This window comes from Poromitra crassiceps, assembly GCF_964638095.1.
Source record: "Poromitra crassiceps genome assembly, chromosome: 28".
In the NCBI taxonomy this organism is placed as follows: domain Eukaryota; kingdom Metazoa; phylum Chordata; class Actinopteri; order Beryciformes; family Melamphaidae; genus Poromitra; species Poromitra crassiceps.
In genome coordinates this window covers 10,260,954-10,280,605 of record NC_139651.1, presented here as the reverse complement: position 1 = coordinate 10,280,605, position 19,652 = coordinate 10,260,954, and the positions used below count along the sequence as shown (strand labels likewise).

The window sequence follows — 19,652 nt, the reverse complement described above, 5'->3', positions numbered from 1 at the left end:
CTCACCCTGCTTCAAGGAGCTGCTAACAGTTTCATTTGTCTGGCTTTAAGTTTTAGTGTCCCGTGGTCTAAATGTTGTTTCAAAAGTTTCCCCACTTCCTAAGAATGTCATTCTGAGAGAAAGATCTTGGCATTTGTTGAGTCTTTTGAAATTAAAATGGTCAAAATTGATGGATATTTCAATATCGTCGAAATATTGTTCAAGCCCTGGCTGAGACCCACAGGTACCCGGTACGATAACGCAGATATTCAAGTCAGGTAGAGCTGTCTGGGGGCTTGTGTAGACAGAGGAGGACAGAGAGAGATGTCAGAGAGGTTGATTTTTACTGGCCAGCCAGCCTTCATAAATACTGGAATCCAACTTCTTTAGACAAGAATGTGCCCTTGCCTGGACAACAACCACAGAGACTAACAACCACAGAGACTAACAACCACAGAGACTAACAACCACACAGACTAACAACCACAGAGACTAACCACCACAGAGACTAACAACCACACAGACTAACAACCACAGAGACTAACAACCACACAGACTAACAACCACAGAGACTAACCACCACAGAGACTAACAACCACACAGACTAACAACCACAGAGACTAACCACCACAGAGACTCACAACCACACAGACTAACAACCACAGAGACTAACCACCACAGAGACTAACAACCACACAGACTAACAAACACAGAGACTAACAACCACAAGGTGAAAACAGATGAGAAGGCTGACTCCAGCAGTCAGTCAATGAGCATGACGTACAAAATGCTTTAACCTGTTCTATACGTGTGTGTGTGTGTGTGTGTGTGTGTGTGTGTGTGTGTGTGTGTGTGTGTGTGCGTGCGTGCGTGCGTGCGTGCGTGCGTGTGTGTGCGTGTGCGTGCGCGTGTGTGTGTGTGTGTGTGTGGTCCATCCTCAGGCCTGTCCTCCGTCCAGCAGACACATTAGGGCTGTTCAGTGTTCTTCCTACAACAGCCAGCCCTTCATGGGGCGACTGTACGAATGGGAGCCGTTCAATGAGGGTAAGAGAACTACATCGGGGGGGGGGGACTTGATCAAAAGGACAGTGACCTTTGGCCTTCAAAAGTGACATTCAGTTCACAATGAATCAGTTATTTCTGCTTCAGCTGCCTGTCTTAGACAGTGTGATGTACTGTGTACTTAGTGACCTGAAGTATCCAGGCTACGATCGAAACACCTCACGAAATGTAATTTCTCTGGTGAGAAAACAACACCGATGGAAACAGCAGTTGGCGCTCCAAACGAATATCAGAACGAACGAATGAACAGAACAGGGATCAGAACCGTTGGGTTTGTTCGCTGTCCTTTTGGTGGCAGCTGTGATAGGGATTTTCTGTGTGTGTGTTAGCGATCAAAGTAAACCGCTTGTTTGAGTCGTTTGTTTTATCCTACAGTGCAGTTTAGTTTACTCTATAGGACACTTGCTTGGTGCCTGACATGATTCTGACGTTCAATCTTTCAGTTCTTCTGGACCAGCACTGTGAACTCAACTGCCGGGCCATCGGATTCAGGTTCTACGTGCGACAGTCGGACAGGGTGATCGACGGGACGCCGTGCGGAAAGAACGATTCTTTGGTCTGTGTGGCGGGACAGTGTACGGTAGGCCATTTTCCACACTTTCTCATCCAGGGGAAAACTTTTCTCCAGCAAAGGGATTCGTTTTTATTTATCAGCAGCGCTGATAAATAAATTACCACACCTGCCCTGCTCAATTACCACACCTGCTCAATTACACACCTGCTCAATTACCACACCTGCTCAATTACACACCTGCTCAATTACACACACCTGCTCAATTACACACCTGCTCAATTACACACACCTGCTCAATTACACATTTGCCCAGTACAACCACCGTCTGCTACTGTTGGCTACTGAGCAGCTCCACTGAGGCAGTCTGGGAGTTACAGTTAGGTGCCTTGCTCGAGGATGCATTGAGTTTGTATCAGTATCTCTCTACTAATGATAGGAATCTCTGTATATTTAGTCTGTCTGTCTGTCTGTCTGTCTGTTTATCGCATATCTCAAGAACTGTCCAATTGACTTCACGCTTGGCGAGTGTGTGGGAATCTGAGGAAGTGCATTGTCAAATTTGATGCAATTTGGACATGCGGCACATTCAATATTTAGATAATTTACATATCTATATATATATATATCTATATATCTATATCTATATATCTATAGATATATATATATATACACACACGTGTGTGTGTGTGTGTGTGTGTGTGTGTGTGTGTGTGTGTGTGTGTGTGTGTGTGTGTGTGTGTGTGTAAATAAGCTAGCTACATAATTACATAATTAAGCTGTATACATGTAAAAACAATCAGGTCAGTCTGGCTCCTCCAGACCGCATGTCGAAGTGCCCTTTGGCAAGATACTGAACCCCAAACTGCTCCTGATGGTTGCGCCAGCACCCTGCGTGGTAGCTTACCGCCATCTGTGTGTGAATGTGTGAGAATGGGTGAATGTAGGCATTGTTTCGTAAAGCACTTTGAGCGGTCAGTTGACTAGAAAAGTGCTATATACCGGTGATTGCAGTCCATTCACCACATAGACTGCTTTTCACACTATTGTATCACCTAAAACTCACTGGATGATTTAGTGACACGTCATAGTGAATTGAGAATTGGACTATGTTACTTTGCACCTTTGGTGTGACATATCATATGTAATAATGGGTGTCACCAGCAGAGGGCAGCAGAACATAAAGAGTGTGCTGCTCTTCCTGTGTGAAGGAGTGAAGTTGGAGGCTAGGAGGAAGCATTTAATCTCTTGGCCCAAAGCAGGGGGGAGATCTGGGATTTCAATGAAGGACATATTTGTACTGCTGACCTCGGATTTAATATGTATCACCAAAACACACCTGTGTGCACATACGTCCGTCCCCCATGTGGGCCTGCAATGTGCTTATGACTGGCCATGTATTCAGTGTGCTGGATTCACTTTAGCCTCCTTTTGATCACGGTTTAACTCTTAAGAAATATGTTGGGGCTTTTCAGCCCGAGTTAAAAAGCCGCGATTCTGAATGAACTCTGGCCAAAATCTGCTCTTCAAGGAGGTCATTTCTTGAGCCTTCCTCATCACAGCTGGGCATGCTAACCGTGCTCTGTTAACCACATTTATCCAAGCAGCAATTTTGACCATCTTAAGATTTAATCAAGATAGAAAGCCCCCTCTGATCTTTCATTTGGCCCTGATCTGATTTCAACTTTTAACACAGACAACATGGTGCTTTTTCACAGGGGGGAGGGGCTGAATGATACGGCTAAAGCTATAAATCCAGATTTTCCTTTCTATTCATAGTCTTCTGTTACAACATCATCACACTGGCATTTTTGGACAATAAAATAATGTGATTGTAATCAATATTAACACGTTCATTGCCAACGACGTATTGATACGTCAAGCAGAATCCAACCGTTGACTGCCAGCGACGTATTGATACGTCAAAAAAATCGTTTTTTTTTTTTTGACGGTGGGGCGTTGATCAATCCCTTTTACGTCTCCTATACAATTATTGGAGGTATTGAATGTGTATAATCTATTTTACCGACCCACTAAGTGTTGACAGTGCTCCCCCAGACGAGCGAAATCAAAGAAAAAACTGCCGCGGGAGCAAGCCATTCAAGGAAATGGCGAGGCGATTTTACAGTAATCCATTCCAGACTTGTCTTGCCCGAGAGCGGCCGCGCACCGGCAGCAGCACACAGAGAGCGGAGAGCGATTTGCAAAATAGATTATAGGTGAAACACACTTTGAAACACCTCAGAAAGGCCAGAATCAACATCTGCCCATCGCCCACGCATTCCCCGGCCCATCTTGACTCGCACAAGGAGCGTCCGCACGCAGGCAAGCAGGCAGGCAGGCACGCAGGCAGGCAGGCAGGCAGCAGCAACGCGCTTCTGACACGCCCGCTGTAGAGCCAGGAGGAAGGAGGAGAAGACACACGGAGGGAGGAGTTTGAATGAGAGGGGTGTTTCCTGTTGTTATGGAGGAAATTACTGTTCAAAACTATTGTTTAGAATGTCTGACGGTCTTACTGATGCCAAAAATGAATGGTTAAAGTGACTGTTCTATCGAATTCACAAAAAGCCATTTATCTCTGAATAAATTTCCAGACGCTGAAACCATGCTGTACTCAACGGCTAATATCTACATAACTACTAACTCTACAAACTAACTCTTTTAGACAGAGAAAGCACACATTCTATTAGTACTTTTCTGAACTTTGTGTTCACAAAGTCCAACCAGAAAATTATGCTCGGCTCTTGTAAAATGAGCCAGAATCCTCAAAAAAAGGCCTGGCAGAAGCTACCTACAGTAAAAAAAAAACGGCTGGCAGTCAATGTGTTAATAGTGGGGCAGATTAAAGGAAGATCGCTCACATCTTGAAAGAAGCACCAAAATTGCCCCTCAGACGTCATCCGAATCACGTGGTCGAAAACAAGCTATAATATCAGACTACACTAGCGCCTCCTCTGGTCGGTCGGGGCGCCTAGTCGGGGCAAAGGGGAACTGGTGGGAATATAGCGTGATCCTCCCACATGCTACGTCCTGCCGGTGAAGTTCCCCACTGTCAGGTGAAAAGAAGCAGCGGGTAACTGCGCATGTGTCGGAGGAAGCATCAGTGCTAGTCTACGGCTCTCCCCAGATCGGCAGAGCGTGGAGCAGCGACCGAGGCAGCTGAGGGAGATTGGCCAAGTACAATCAGGGAGAAAATGTGGGGGGAAATCAGAAATAATAATAAAAATAATAAAAATGTCAGACTACTATATTAACTGGCAATTATTACCTCAGGTCTAACATATTAAATGGTGACATAATAATATAACTCATAGAATAAGAAGAAGATAACAACTCAAGTAATCGCATTATAAGTCAATGTATGTCATTACATCACACCACACATATTTTATACCCCTTACGAAGTAATAATGACCCAGTTTTACTATGTATTTGACACATTTAGAGGGACGTTTATATACATTTTGACAAGCTATTATAGAGTCCAGCTGCTATGGCACAATCAGCTGCTCCATGGTTTCAGGCTGCAGTTTCTCATGACCATGTGGAAGAAGTGGTCTGCTTTGATGTGGCGTTGGTGGCTTCCCTCTCCACCCAGTAGCTAACCAACCGCTGTGGTCAGTGGGCTGAGGAGGGAGCTGTACAGCTAAGCACAGTCCACTGTATAGGATACAAACATTTTGATGGTCCCTGTGCGTGTGTGTGTGGGTGTGTGTGTGTGTGTGTGTGTGTGTGTGTGTGTGTGTGTGTGTGTGTGTGTGTGTGCGTGTGCGTTCGTGTGTGTGTGCGTGTGTGCGTGCGTTTGTGTGTGTGTGTGTTCGTGTGTTCGTGTGTGTGTGTGTGTGTGTGTGTGTGTGTGTGTGTGTGTGTGTGCATTCGTGTGTGTGTGTGTGCGTGTGTGTGTGTGCGTGTGTGTGTGCGTGCGTGCGTGCGTATGTGTCTGTCTGTGAAGGCATGCACGAATGGCTAGCTGTGTATAGCTGGCTGTATGTAGGGTTCCCACTGCTGGCCAGGGATTTTGTGGAATAAATTAATTTTTCAAAAAGTAATTGCATTAGGCTACATACTGTATTGTTTTCAGCTGTTTTCTCAACAGCAAACCCAACTGTAGGGAAAACCAGTGTGTACGTACCCCTTCAGAACTGAGTTGAAAAACAACATTAACAAACCCAGATGATGGAATATTATGTTTTTTGTAAAGTTTCGTGACTGCATCTTACATGGCTGTGATGCTGTTCACCTTATGTAGCCCCGCCCACTTGACCCAGTTGTGTTATGACTTCCTGTTCAAAACACCATCTGTTTTACCTGCTCACTAGTACTGTACTGTCACAGGAAGTGTAAACACAATAGGAAGTAACTGGCTGACCCCTGTGTTGGAACATAAGGTGAATAGAGAGGCAAATTGACCGCCTACTACTTCCTGCTTCAGCACTGTACCAGCGATTTTTATCCGCCATTTATTTTCCCATAGACATTTCGTAAAATGCTTATAAAAATAGTTTTACTTCGTCAAACCAAACGGTCCAGCTATATTTAGAATCGGGAGAGACCAGAGAACATTTCACTCAGACCAAAACAAAAAAAACAAAATCGACACCAACATTTTTCTTTAAATCAGCAGTTTTTTTTTACGTTTTGGTCAGAGTGAAATGTTATGTGGTCTCTCCTGTTTCTAAATATATCTGAACCGTTTGGTTTGAACAAGTAGGCTGGTAGTAAACACTTTTCTATTATTATGAGCTAACTTTGGCTCCTGATAATTTCCACAATATGGATCAGGAAGTGTCTTACATAGCAGCCACATAATTGGTCCATTTCCCCCGAGGCATTGAGGGGTGTTACTGAGACACTCCCACCTGGAACTCAACCAGCGACGCGCTGCCTCTACTGGCCAGGCCAGGAAAAACAGCAGAACCTGACCATACTTTGTCATCTGAATATTCCAACGCAGGGAATCCGGCAGGTCAGGGCCTATCCTCTCATGCTGTTGTAAATTTTTCAGAAAAAAGACCAAAGACCAATGTTGATGACATAGCCAACAGAAACAGCTGTTCCTCCCGCTTTGGCCCCTTTTCTTCACAGAACTATCCTTATCTTGTCTTAAGGCTGCGTTTATTCTGTGCTTTTTGTAGTTTGCAGACCGCAGCAGACATTCATGTGTAGCCGACATTCTGTTCACCTTTTGAAAAAGTGACATCTACTCTTGCACATTGATCTACAGTACAGGACAAACTTAAAAAAAAATAAAGGTTAGGTTCGGTTAAATAAAAAAACGTAAAACATATATCATGCTGTGTTTACAAGCTGTGTGTGTGTGTGTGTGTGTGTGTGTGTGTGTGTGTGTGTGTGTGTGTGTGTGTGTGTGTGTGTGTGTGTGTGTGTGTGTGTGTGTGTGTGTGTGTGTGTGTGTGTGTGTGGAGAGTAGTGTGAGGAGGAGATGTGCCAAAGCCATGAGCTGGGTTTAAACCTACAGCTACATAATATGCCCCTGCCTCAACCATCATTTTTTTTTTTTTTTTTTTTATCTATCTATTTATTTACTTGAAGGTACTTTTATTTTTGGGCTTCTGTTTTTGTCTCAGTTGTGATTCTCTGGCACTGGTTGTGGTGCTGAACTGTTTAACCATAATACATATAAAAAATAAACATTAGGACTGGACTGTACTGTACTGTATTGTGTTTTAAGGGAAATTTTGCTAAATTATGCAGTCGTTTTAATTTTCAGTTTTTAGTGGAAGTTGTGTGCTTGCTGCTATAGTGACGCCCCGCTGCTGATTAGAGAGGAAACGCTGGCTCTTACCAGACATGCTCCAGTTTGTGTGGTCTGCTCCCTGATACTTCTCCCTGATGCCTCTCGTGCTGCATGAATAACAACCTAGCTCTGTCCATTTGACCTTTGACCCGAGGTGCCACCACATGTCTCCATCTCACATTTCTGATTCTGACGCAATGACACCCTTAACTTGCTGTGTTAGAGAGTCGCATGTCCCAAACCATGCACCCAAACTATGCAGGTAATATTGCTTTTACACAATGGCAACACGTTTTGATCAGCTGACTCCTCAATAATTCCTGATTAATAAAAGAGCAGACATCCAACTGTTAAGGCAGATAGGCTACACACAGCTTTTTGAGTGATCAATTTTGCCCACAATTTACTTCACCATTGTTGCTCTATTCACCTTGTGCGTGCCCCTTCCTGTTCAAAATGCCGGCTGTTTTACCTGCTCAAACTAGTGTGACTCACCTGGTCAAACCTAGTTTGACTCACATTATGAGTCAGACTATGTTCATGAGTCACAGCAAGTGTAAATACAATCGGAACTTCCGATTGTATTTACACTTCCATGTTAGTCTCTCAAGCCAGACGGTGAATAGCTCAGATAGGAGCACCTTGTGGCTTGTTGGCTGTGCAGTTGCCTGACAAACATCTCGCAGTATATCGCCACCCATCTTCCTGCCCCAAAACCATCCAAGATGGAATTTTGTAGAGGATTTGCTGATGTGGTCGCTAACAGTCCGAACAAGTTAACAAAGCTTCTCATTGCTCTGACTCTTGCCCATTAAAATTTCATCACCATTTGTAAACTGCCCCAAACTTTAGTAGTATGAATTTTATGGAAAAAAGGACTTGGAATCTGTCCAAGTTACTTAGCTCAGCTTTTCTTTTTCAGGTAATGTTCAGTTTGCCCACACGTATTTAAATGACCCGTGAATGTTCTTTCCTTGCACTTTAGTGCCTGTGCTTACTCACAGGCAGACAGCTCACATCCTGAACGTAAGAGAGCTGAAGCAAGCCAAACAGTTGCTCACTGTTCAGGACACTCTCTTTGTTTGCACCGGCCGGGCCTTTGCGTTCCTTCACCATTTTGTCCCACTTCAGCTGTGCTGCAGAGACACCCTTTAGCTGTGCTGCAGAGACAACTTAAGCTGTGCTGCAGAGACACACTTCAGCTGTGCTGCAGAGACACCCTTCGGCTGTGCTGCAGAGACACACTTCAGCTGTGCTGCAGAGATACACTTAAGCTGTGCTGCAGAGACACCCTTCGGCTGTGCTGCAGAGACACACTTCAGCTGTGCTGCAGAGACACCCATCAGCTGTGCTGCAGAGACACCCTTCAGCTGTGCTGCAGAGACACACTTCAGCTGTGCTGCAGAGACACACTTCTTTCAAAACTGCTGAGTAAGCACTCTTGATTGGACAGCTCACCATGCACACAGCTGTACAGTGCGTTGCTTCTTAGGTGCAAGTCGAAAGTAAACCATTTTCAGTCACTGGCTTCACCATCAGATACTGTAGCTCTCTGACTCCATAGGGATTATCCCAGAGAGACAGTCCGAGCTATAACAATGTTCAAAGCCTTGTCTTATCTTAAGTTACATGTCCTTATTTTGTCTGTGTTTTTGGCTCTGCGCTGTATAACAGACCAGAAAAAGAAATTAACCCTTGCTTTGGCAGACATTTTTCATAGGCCCTGAAAATCCTTTTTCAGGTCAAATACTGAAAGTAGATGGAAGCCATCAGTTCCTCTGTGGATGAAGTGAGTTTCTTGCCTCTCTTGTGTCTTCTGTCTGGACAGTGGGGGAGTGATGTAAACAGTTTTGGTTTGTGCGTTAATGTGAAATTGTATGGCACAATGTCACTGCTATCAAGACATATCAATATTTGACTTGTTAATACAGTGAACCTTCGTTGGTTTCAACTCTCAGGGTAAGAAGGTGGTTCAAACCAGACCCGGGTCAAATAGTATTTGCGAACATGTGTTTGTTTTAATCTGCATGGAGTACCAGGTGGGTGGGTAAATTGTGAGTCACTTTAAAGCACTCTAAATGATAATAATAGCATTATGGACAATGGCTGCATTTTTGGTTTCTTATGTCTGTTCAACTGGTAAATGGAAGTCGGACATCCAGATGAGTTAGTTTCTAATGCAGTTTTAGCAAGAGTCTTCATCACACAAGTTAAACCTCAGGAGAAAATGTTCACCATAAACTTCATTGGCTTGAGAGTTAAAGACCGGATGTGTTGTGTCTTGTGGATCGCTTTTTTGTCTTTTTTGTAAATGGAAAGATGGAAAACGAATCACATGTACAAATGCAAAAACATGGACGCTCTCTGTGATTTAAGTTGAGCAGGAAGAGCCAGCTCTGAATGTGGTTACTCATTAGATGAACACTGAAAGCCCTCTTTATGGTGGGACTTCCATTGAGCTGCGACTTCGCTCCCTTTATGCCAAGGAAGTGCACTTGAGAAGGGTGTGTGTATTTTTAAAGGGCGATCACTGACCACACACACTCCTCTGCCGGCGGTGGTGGGCCCCGGCACAGGGTGAAATCTATCTCGCTGGGATTTGTAGCTACTATTCTAGACCCAATAGGTGGCGGGCAGCTCTGATGATGAATATGCAGTAGAGTAGATCATGACGATGGCTTTCTTCAACACTGCCACTGTCATCGTAAATAAAGCAGGAAACCTCAGAATCTGCTGTTGTCAAAACCGTCCAATCACATTAATCCATCTTAAGATCTCGTTTTTGCTTTACTGTATTTTTATGATTACGTTACGTTACGTTACCTTACGTTTTTTTTTATATATACTGTATATATATATTTTTTATAGAACAATAAACGAACAAGACAAACACAAAAAAAACATACATCATTGACATTTGGCATTGTTACCGTGGTGCTACCAGCCGCAAAAGGTGCTTATGTGCTTGTGAGAGCTATTACGCAAAGGATCCCACTCAAGGGGTCGACGGGAAACCTGACTAGACAAGCTGTCCATCACCCCTAATCCTAGTCACTGCTCACTAGTCCTTTTTAACCTTGTCAAAGTAGCCCAGAAACGGGTCCCAAATAGTTGAGAACCTTCTAAGCGAGTTGGTTCTCAGGAACCTGAGTCTCTCCATCTGTATAACAGAGATCATGTCCATCAGCCACACTTGAAAAGAAGGTGAAGAGGAGGACTTCCATTCCTTCAGGATGAGTCTTTTGGCGACAGTTGTCCCCAGTGTCTTATTATTTCACAGCTGTAGGGAAGTTCAGAGAGGAACTCCGAGCAGCCGAAGATGGCGAGTTCTGCCTCCGGCTGCAGGGTTACGTTAGCTTTACGTTTTTGATCCTTCCATTAAAGTTCCTTCACAGAACTTTCCTTGATGCATTCATAAAAGAATGTCAATCTTAATGTTTACATGATGCATTACAATACAGTCAGTCAGTCAGTCAGTCAGTCAGTCAGTCAGTGGTCTCCTATGTTGCTACTCTGTGTCTTGACCATTGACTGTCCAAGTCCCTTCAACACCCCCAGCTGCTTTGCCAGTGGTCCGGACCAAAGCGGCAGCGCGTGTTGCATGTCAGGTCAGGAGGACAGTCTGTGTTTCTGTGTGGCTGTGAGGGTCTGCTCCGATAAAAGACCTCCTCTCCTTCTATGGAAGAGAACATGATGTCAAACTGCGCTCAGAAACCGGGTCGTTCAATGTTGCCTCGCTTGCCCTTGTTGAACGTGACTTTGTGAATCACTAGGGTGCACTGGTGGATTGTGAACGTGATCCAGTGTGTTCATTTCAATATAGTAATGTCACCTTTTAAAATGGATTTGACTGCAGCCTCCCTAATGCTGCTGCTCCCCATAGTCTACAGTTTTGTTTTTTTTGCTGTGAGAAGATGATGAAATCACAGGCAAACCAGTTATGAAAGTTGAAAGTTGAAATCATATTGAAATAAGCTGCTACTTTCTGCTGGATGATGCATGCGCCGAATTTAGAAGTGGAACGAACGTTTTGTAAAATATCTTAATTTGTTTTGCTGATAAGCAGTGCAATGTTAAAAAAAAAAAGAGAGAGAAAACTTTACATATTGGGGCTCGGTTTACCCAGAGCAATCTAGTAAGAGAGTGGCGTCAGCGGAGGTCCAAAATGCGTGACTCATTAGCCAATGAAGAGCCAGGAAGGGGTCTCGCGCTACTTTTGAATTCTAAAATAAAGCTGATAATGTACAATTTGATTAAAAAAAAAAAAAAAAAAATTCAAAGTACAACACAAACTGTCCATTTTGCTGCAACTCGAAAGTGCTGCTTAATCCAGAACCTTTACTTCCTGGAACTCTTGAGAGTAAACTGGTCCATTGGAGTGAATGGAGACTCTTCTATATAGCTACACGGCTCTGGGTCTACCCAACCTTATGTCGACTCGAGAGCTGAGCCGCTGGCTTCCACCCTGTTCTCCAGCGCTCCAGTGCGTGCCCCGGCTCAGGCCCAAACTCATCAAACGACAGCCAAGCAGCCTCTCCTCACTCCTCTCCTCTTGACAGCTGCATCTGCTTGATGCATTCCCTGGCCTGGCGCACACACACACTTGTTAAAACGGGGGATGAGTGCTCTGATATACAGCCTGCCTGGCAGAGACTGACGGAGACACCTCAATCCCCGTCTCGCTCACGACAAGCCCCAGCTGTAGGCTCAGCAGCATGTTCCTCTACATGCAGATGATCACAGATTCACGCCAACAGAACCTGTCTTCAGTCATTGGACATATTAAGGATATGCTGGGATTATCTACTGGAGACGGGCACCATCCTAACCGGTGGTCGCTTGTAATACTCGCAATCTAGAAATGTACTTGACTGCTGCTGCATTCATTGTCAGTTAAATGTCTAAAGTCTAAATGTTGAGTGGTAGCCATTGTAGAAGTCCCCCTTCATGCACTCTTCTGTATCTATCCAACATTGTAGAGAGGCAAAGTGGAACGTCACTTCCTGCTTCAGCACTGTACCAGAGATTTTCATCTGCCATTTATTTTCCCATAGTCATTTCGTAAAATGCTTATAAAAATAGTTTTACTTCGTCGAACCAAACGGTTCAGCTAACGCTGTAATCGGGAGAGACCATAGAACATTTCACTCGGACCAAAATAAAAAACAACATCATCGAAAAATAATATTTTCTTTAAACCTGCATTTCTTTTACGTTTTGGTCCCAGTGAAATGTTATGTGATCTCTCCTGTTTCTAAATATATCTGTACCGTTTGGTTTGAACCAGTCAAACTAAGCAACTATAAGCATTTTACGAAATGTCTATGGGAAAATAAATGGCGGATGAAAATCTCTGGTACAGTGCTGAAGCAGGAAGTAGGCGGTCACTTTGCCTCTCTATACAGTAGAAGTAAAGTATTATTGAAACGTGCTACTATAGTGTCTCTCCAACAGTTTGTCACCAATGATTTCTCCTGGCAAGCAGTTCCTCTGGGGAGACTTCTACATTGACTTCTGATTCAAAGTGTTCTACATTGACTTCATCTCATTCAGAGTCTCGCTGCTCAAGGACGCTTTTTAGGGCAGGTGCTTTGTCACGGCGTCTTGAATCTGGAACTTCCAGTTGAAGGAGAGTTGAGAGAGGCAGCAGCACGTACTGTAAGCAGCTGGATGTTTCAGTTTGTCCTGACCGCCCTGGTTCTCAATGGGCCCTGCTGGCCCACCCTGACTCACACCGACCCTCGCCGGCCCCTGTCGGCTCCGGGTCACCTGTTTGAGTCTATTGGACTTGAGCACGGCGGATTTGGGGGGGGGGGGGGGGGGGTTACGCGCTTGTTCCGCGCCGCCACTCCTCTGGCTGGGTCGCTGCCTCCAGCTCATAAAAGTCTTTCTTCAGGAGACAGGGGAGTGTTTAACCTTCTGAGTGGGGCCTCGTTCCCTCCTTCACGCTGTGAGAGAGCAAAGTGTCTGCTTTCAATGGGACCTTCATTTGATGTGTTTCCAACCAGCCTCTGTCGCCTGTCTTTTACATTTGCGCTGCTAATTTCTTCTGAATGGAGAGGCAAAGTGAACGTGACTTCCTGCTTCAGCACTGTACCAGAGATTTTCTTCCGCCATTTATTTTCCCATAGACATTTCGTTAAATGCTTATAGAAAATAGTTTTACTTGGTCAAACCAAACGGTTCAGATATATTTAGAATCGGGAGGGACCATAGAACATTTCACGCGGACCAAAACTTAAAAAAACAACATAGAAAAAATATTTTCTTTAAATTCACAAATTTTTATGTTGTGGTCGGAGTTAAATGTTATAAATGTTTCTAAATATATCTGAACCGTTTGGTTTGAGCAAGTAAGACTATTTTTATAAGCATTTTACGAGATGTCTATGGGAAAATAAATGGCGGATGAAAATCTCTGGTACAGTACAGTGCTGAAGCAGGAAGTGAAGTTTCCCTTTGGCTCTCTATAAGGCTTGTATTTTCTTGTGAGAATCCCTGTGGTTCTCTGTCTAGCCCTGCTTCACTACTACTGTAGTCTTGTATGACGCTATACATGAAATCAATTACTTATTTTAATGTGTACAGGTGTGCAAATTAAAGTTTGCATTATAATATATACTCAGTGTTGGGCAAGTTATTTTCAAAATGTAATACTACATATTACTAGTTACTTTCATTTGAAAGTAATAAGTTACTTTACAATATTACTGTCTATGTAGAGTAACTCGTTACTTATTACACTACTTTTTCATTACTTTCATCAAAACAACAGCAGCAGCAGAATGACATCGCCGCTCCGGAACCATCTCGAAAAATAATTCCAACCGCCTTGAAGTCAGTGTAAACAATCCAAAATTCGAAATGTTATTCTTTTCCTTTGTTATTGTCATCTGTAGTGGTTATTTGCATAAAACACACAGTTTAATTAGGAAATGATTGTATCTTTATATAAATATGTGCTTTGATTAATTTTTGTTAACTCAATTTGTAACTTGAGTTACTTGACAAAGTAACTGGTATAATATTACTAGCCTGGATAAACCCAGCCTTCAACGTGATGTCACAGGCTATGCCTGTAGCGTAAGTCTTTGTGACTGATAGCACATAGAGGTCACGTGGAGGCTGGGTTTACCCAGGCTACAATATTACTGAAATCCTATTGGTAATATAAGTTATATTACCGAGTTACTGCTGAAGGTAATATATTTACATGTAATATGTTACTTTTGTAATGAGTTACCCCCAACACTGAATATACTGTGCCACTCCATTTTGCCTCTGACTGACCTGCGTATATTGTGATTTACGACAAACGGAGGTCACGACCCCGTTGTGACTAATCACACAGGTGCTTGTGTTTGACAGCTGCTGCTGTGCGGTGCGCAGCACGCTAGCAATGTGCTCCCATCGGTGTATGCTGTAATGGAGATTTGGGCTGTCCAGAATTCCCTGAAGCGGCCTCGTGAATCATCATCTCCAGGTCTCCACCGCCCCAAGACCTCCATGCTCGTTCCCCCATGGCTGCTGATACGCTGAAATATGGTCCATTTCTTCAGTGGGACGTATCGCCTGCAGTGATGCTGAGCTGGTGGTACGGACAGAGTAACGTCTAGATAAAGAGGTCTGTCCTTGTCGAAAGAGCACGTCAGTCTTTGTCCCAAATGTATCCCTGTCTTCACATGTCCATTATGAGAAACACATGTACGCATGTCAGAGTGCAGCAGCAGCCGAAAGAGCTTGAAGCAGATATATACAGTTAGGTGTGTCAGTTCAGCAGGGAAGGACGGAATCGAGAGGATCCAACCTGTTCGAGTTACAGGACAGTCATTATAACCATCAGGCCATTCTGACACTCTGTCTCTGGGGTATACCTTGGCTGAGTTACCCCAACAGGGTCTAGTAGCAGACCAGAACACAAGACAGCCAGTGTTCAGTGCTGTGTTGTAGAACGTCCATTTCCTCATGGTATCCTGGCAGTTCAGCACAACAAGAATTGAGTCGACACTTTCACTATTAGTCTCAGCACAGAAAAAGGAACACACACGCATTCAGATCCAAGCAGCTTTCACATTTATTGCTGAGCTGTTGGTCTAAAGGACCATCAAAGAATACCGCTGCCAGTGTACAGTAACCTCACATCGAGGGTGTTCAGCATTTCTTTTTTAAATGCATGGTTTGGAAGTTTTCGAGTGTTGTCCGGAAGTTTTCTCGACAGTGACTGACATTGAGTTTACTGAAGCTCCAGCACATCAGATGTCAGATGAGTGGTCCGTCAGATGAGAGTGGTCCATCAGATGAGAGTGGTCCATCAGATGAGAGCGGTCGATCAGATGAGAGTGGTCCTTCAGATGAGAGCGGTCCATCAGATGAGAGTGGTCCATCAGATGAGAGCGGTCCATCAGATGAGAGCGGTCCATCAGATGAGAGCGGTCCATCAGATGAGAGCGGTCCATCAGATGAGAGCGGTCCTTCAGATGAGAGCGGTCCATCAGATGAGAGCGGTCCTTCAGATGAGAGCGGTCCATCAGATGAGAGCGGTCCATCAGATGAGAGCGGTCCTTCAGATGAGAGGGGTCCATCAGATGAGAGCGGTCCTTCAGATGAGAGCGGTCCATCAGATGAGAGCGGTCCTTCAGATGAGAGCGGTCCATCAGATGAGAGTGGTCCTTCAGATGAGAGGGGTCCATCAGATGAGAGCGGTCCTTCAGATGAGAGCGGTCCATCAGATGAGAGCGGTCCTTCAGATGAGAGCGGTCCATCAGATGAGAGTGGTCCATCAGATGAGAGCGGTCCATCAGATGAGAGTGGTCCGTCAGATGAGAGTGGTCCGTCAGATGGGAGTGGACCGTCAGAATACGCTCCATCCTTGACTTCATCCTCGAGTCGTGCTGCGATCCTCACGCTGCGTTCAGTAACGTTTTCATGCGTGCGGTAACGACACTGCAGCAAAAAACATGGAACATTTAAGCAGTAACAGCTGAAACTGTAACTGTAGGTGTAACAGAATGAAACTTTTAGCTTCTGAAATAGATTTATCAGGAGGATGACTGCTTTGTGTGTAGTTTTGGATGTGTAGAAGAACAGAGAACATGAATGAACGTTAGATGCTGACCCATCCTGTCGGTGTGTCTGGAGATTTAAATAAGAAATGAAGTTACACAGCGACTAGGTTGGCTGACATACAACTAGAGCTCCAACGATTAATCGATTAATCAATTAGTCGATCGACAGAAAAATAATCGACAACTATTTTGATAATCGATTAATCGTTTTGAGTAATTTTTTAAGAAAAAAAGGTCAAAATTCTCTTGATTCGAGCTTCTTAAATGTGAATATTTTCTGGTTTCTTCACTCCTCTATGACAGTAAACTAAATACCTTTGGGTTGAGGACAAAACAAGACATTAGAGGATGTCATCTCGGGCTTTGGGACCGATCGACATTTTTTCACCATTTTCTGTCATTTTATAGACCAAACAACTAATTGATGAATCGAGAAAATAATCAACAGATTAATCAATTATGAAAATCATTAGTTGCAGCCCTACATACAACAGGTTGAGCTATGCAGTAGTAGATTGTATGGAGGGCAGAGAGCAGCTCCAGTGTCCTGTGGGGACAGATTTATGAGGGGATCCTATATGCCTACAAGGTTGTATTTTTAGCTCCTGGCGGCCACACAGGTCCTTCCTCAGACAGACGGCTGTTGACAGTGATCGGCTGCTATCTGGGTGGCTGCGAGTTGAAGACATGGTTGAGCACATTTTATGTCCTCAACGGTTCGTTTGGAACGTCGGAGATCTGGAGACCTTAATGTGTGGCCAGCACTTCACTGAGGGGCAGCAGGAACTTACGCTCATCTGAGAGTAAGATAAGGGAAGAAAGACTATAGGCAGACGAGTGTGTGTGTACGTGTGTTTAGGTGTGTGTGTGTGTGTGTGTGTGTGTGTGTGTGTGTGTGTGTGGTTGTGTGTGTGTGTTTAGGTGTGTGTGCGCCGCCAATCACACTCGGATGTGTTTATTTATAATGTGTTTGGGAATGTGTGTAGAGCTTAGAGTGTGTGTGTGTGTGTGTGTGTGTGTGTGTGTGTGTCCATGACTAAGAGAGTGTGACGGTGCTGCTGTAGGTGGCCTCCTCCTGGGGTCGAGCCCCACCATAAATTCTGATGTAATGGCTTCTAATAGCTTCATCAATGGGAGGCTGTTAGCAGGTGTATAAAGAAAGCCAAACACACAGAGACAAAGACGTGAACGTGGAGCTGATCTCGTTTATTTTGTCCCGTTCTCTCTCTCTGTGTGTGTGTGTGTGTGTGTGTGTGTGTGTGTGTGTGTGTGTGTGTGTCTGGGGAGTACGTCACTGTCCCGTGCTTCACAACAGCCACTTGTTGATATGAAGGTAGGGCCAGAGCCGTGTATATACCATTTTCTTTACTCTCAAGAGTTCCAGGAAGTAAGGTCCTGGATTAAGCAGCACTGTCGAGTTGCAGCAAAATGGACAGTTTGTGGTGTACTTTGAAAGATTTTTTCTTAATCAAATTGTACATTATCAGCTTTATTTTAGCATTCAAAAGTAGCGCGAGACCCCTTCCTGGCTGTTCATTGGCTAATGAGTCACACATGTTGGTCCTCCGCTGACGTCACTCTCTCTCTAAATTGCTCTGGGTAGCGCATGTGAAGGTAGGGCATGTCATCTTCCCCTGTAATGAAAGAGGTGGTCATGGAACGCTCTGCCCCCCACTGGCATGAAAACATATATCAAGTCCAGAAAAGACACAGACATGGACACTTGGCCTTATACTGTAGATGGTCAACAAGCTTTTCTGCTAAGAACATGTAGCCAAGGTTATCGGCCATTAACAGCCGATCAGGTTCTTCTCATGCTGTTTTCCTACCAATGTGACGTTGTTCTATGGACGGTGGTTCCACCTGGTGAGGACGATATGGATAATGAAGCTTTGAATGGAGCTGCAGTGGTGTCCAAACACGTGCTATCGTGCGGCTTTCCATGCGGCCAAACAGCTGATTTCACTGATCAGTTACATCTTCAACTGGAGGCGGGGCCTCACTCAGTGACATCACAGCATGGACGGATTAACCATATGGGCAAATGGGCACTTGCCCAGAGGCGCCACCAAGCATCTGGCCAATTTCTTTCCTTGCACTGCGCACACACACACGGCTCATGAAGGCACACGGTGGGAGACCCAGTGGTGTACAGTGACTGCTCCATTCCTACTCGTCAGGAGGACTCTGTCATTCATCGTCAGCTGGCAGGCCCGCCCCCCCTCTCCCCCCCCCCCCCCCCCCCCCCCCACACACACACACACACACACACACACACACACACACACACACACACACCTTGCCCCTCCCAGCTCCAACCCCCCTTCCCACCTGCTTTCTTCATTACCCCGGTCCTCCTCCACTCCGCTCCTGCCTTCCTCAGTCAGATGCATCGCTCGGAGGGAACAATCAGGAGACCTACATGCCTGGCCTTGCTGGCTAATATCTATCCCAGATGCACCCCCCAGACAACCATCCCCACCGCACCCACTACCTTGCTTAGCTCTTACTGATCTAGTAACAGATTATTCAAGTGTAGTGTGTGTAGGCTGTCCTCTAAAATGTCAGGAAATGTTGGAAAATAAGATTTGAAATACAATGAATCTTGCATATGACTGCTAACATGTGGAAGTACAAATCTTTTTTTCTTTTTCTTTTTACATTTATTTATACATTCACACACGGAAGCTGCCCAGTGCAACCACAGTCTGATCTGCTGGCCACTGATCAGCTCCACTGGAGCGGTTAAGGGTTAAGGGCCTTGCTCAAGAGCACCTCAGTGGTGGTAATGAGGGAGGGGCAAGCGCTGCCGTTTCACTTTCCCCACCCAGATTTCTCCTGCCGGTCCCGGGGATTGAACCGACGACCTTCCGGTCACAAGCATGCTTCGCCAGTCCCATACAGTAGGACATTGTGAGCATGTAGAGAGCATGCTGTTAGCAGTTAGTAACTCATTAGGTAGATCAAGGCACTACTGCTGCTAGGGAGATTTGTTGGATGCCCCAAAACATAGTCTGCTTCATCATGTATTTGACTCAAAATGGGAGCATAATTTACAAAATGAACATCATGATGTAGTGAAGAAGACTTGAAACTAGAGATTGAGACCATAAACTCATTAGGAAAGTGTTTTACTGAGGCCATAAATCAAGTCAGAAGTAGGGTCATTTTCCCATTGAACATACAATCTGACTTCTTATTTGCAGCCAGTGGAGTCGCCCCCTGCAGGCCATTCAAAATAATCCAGGTTTAAGACATTTAGCATTGGTCCTGGATTGTG

The 19,652-nt window shown here is 44.7% G+C and overlaps 1 protein-coding gene across 1 annotated transcript in view; it reads left to right on the top strand.

The window, feature by feature from the left end:
- thsd4 (thrombospondin type 1 domain containing 4) overlaps positions 1 to 19,652 on the top strand; it is a gene marked incomplete at both ends in the record, with an annotated part of 69,450 nt that overhangs the window by 9,246 nt on the left and 40,552 nt on the right. The window contains 2 exons of the mRNA XM_083662468.1: positions 921 to 1,023; positions 1,485 to 1,621. Coding sequence (XP_083518594.1) covers positions 921 to 1,023; positions 1,485 to 1,621 — 240 coding nt within the window. The remainder of the gene's footprint in view (positions 1 to 920; positions 1,024 to 1,484; positions 1,622 to 19,652) is intronic.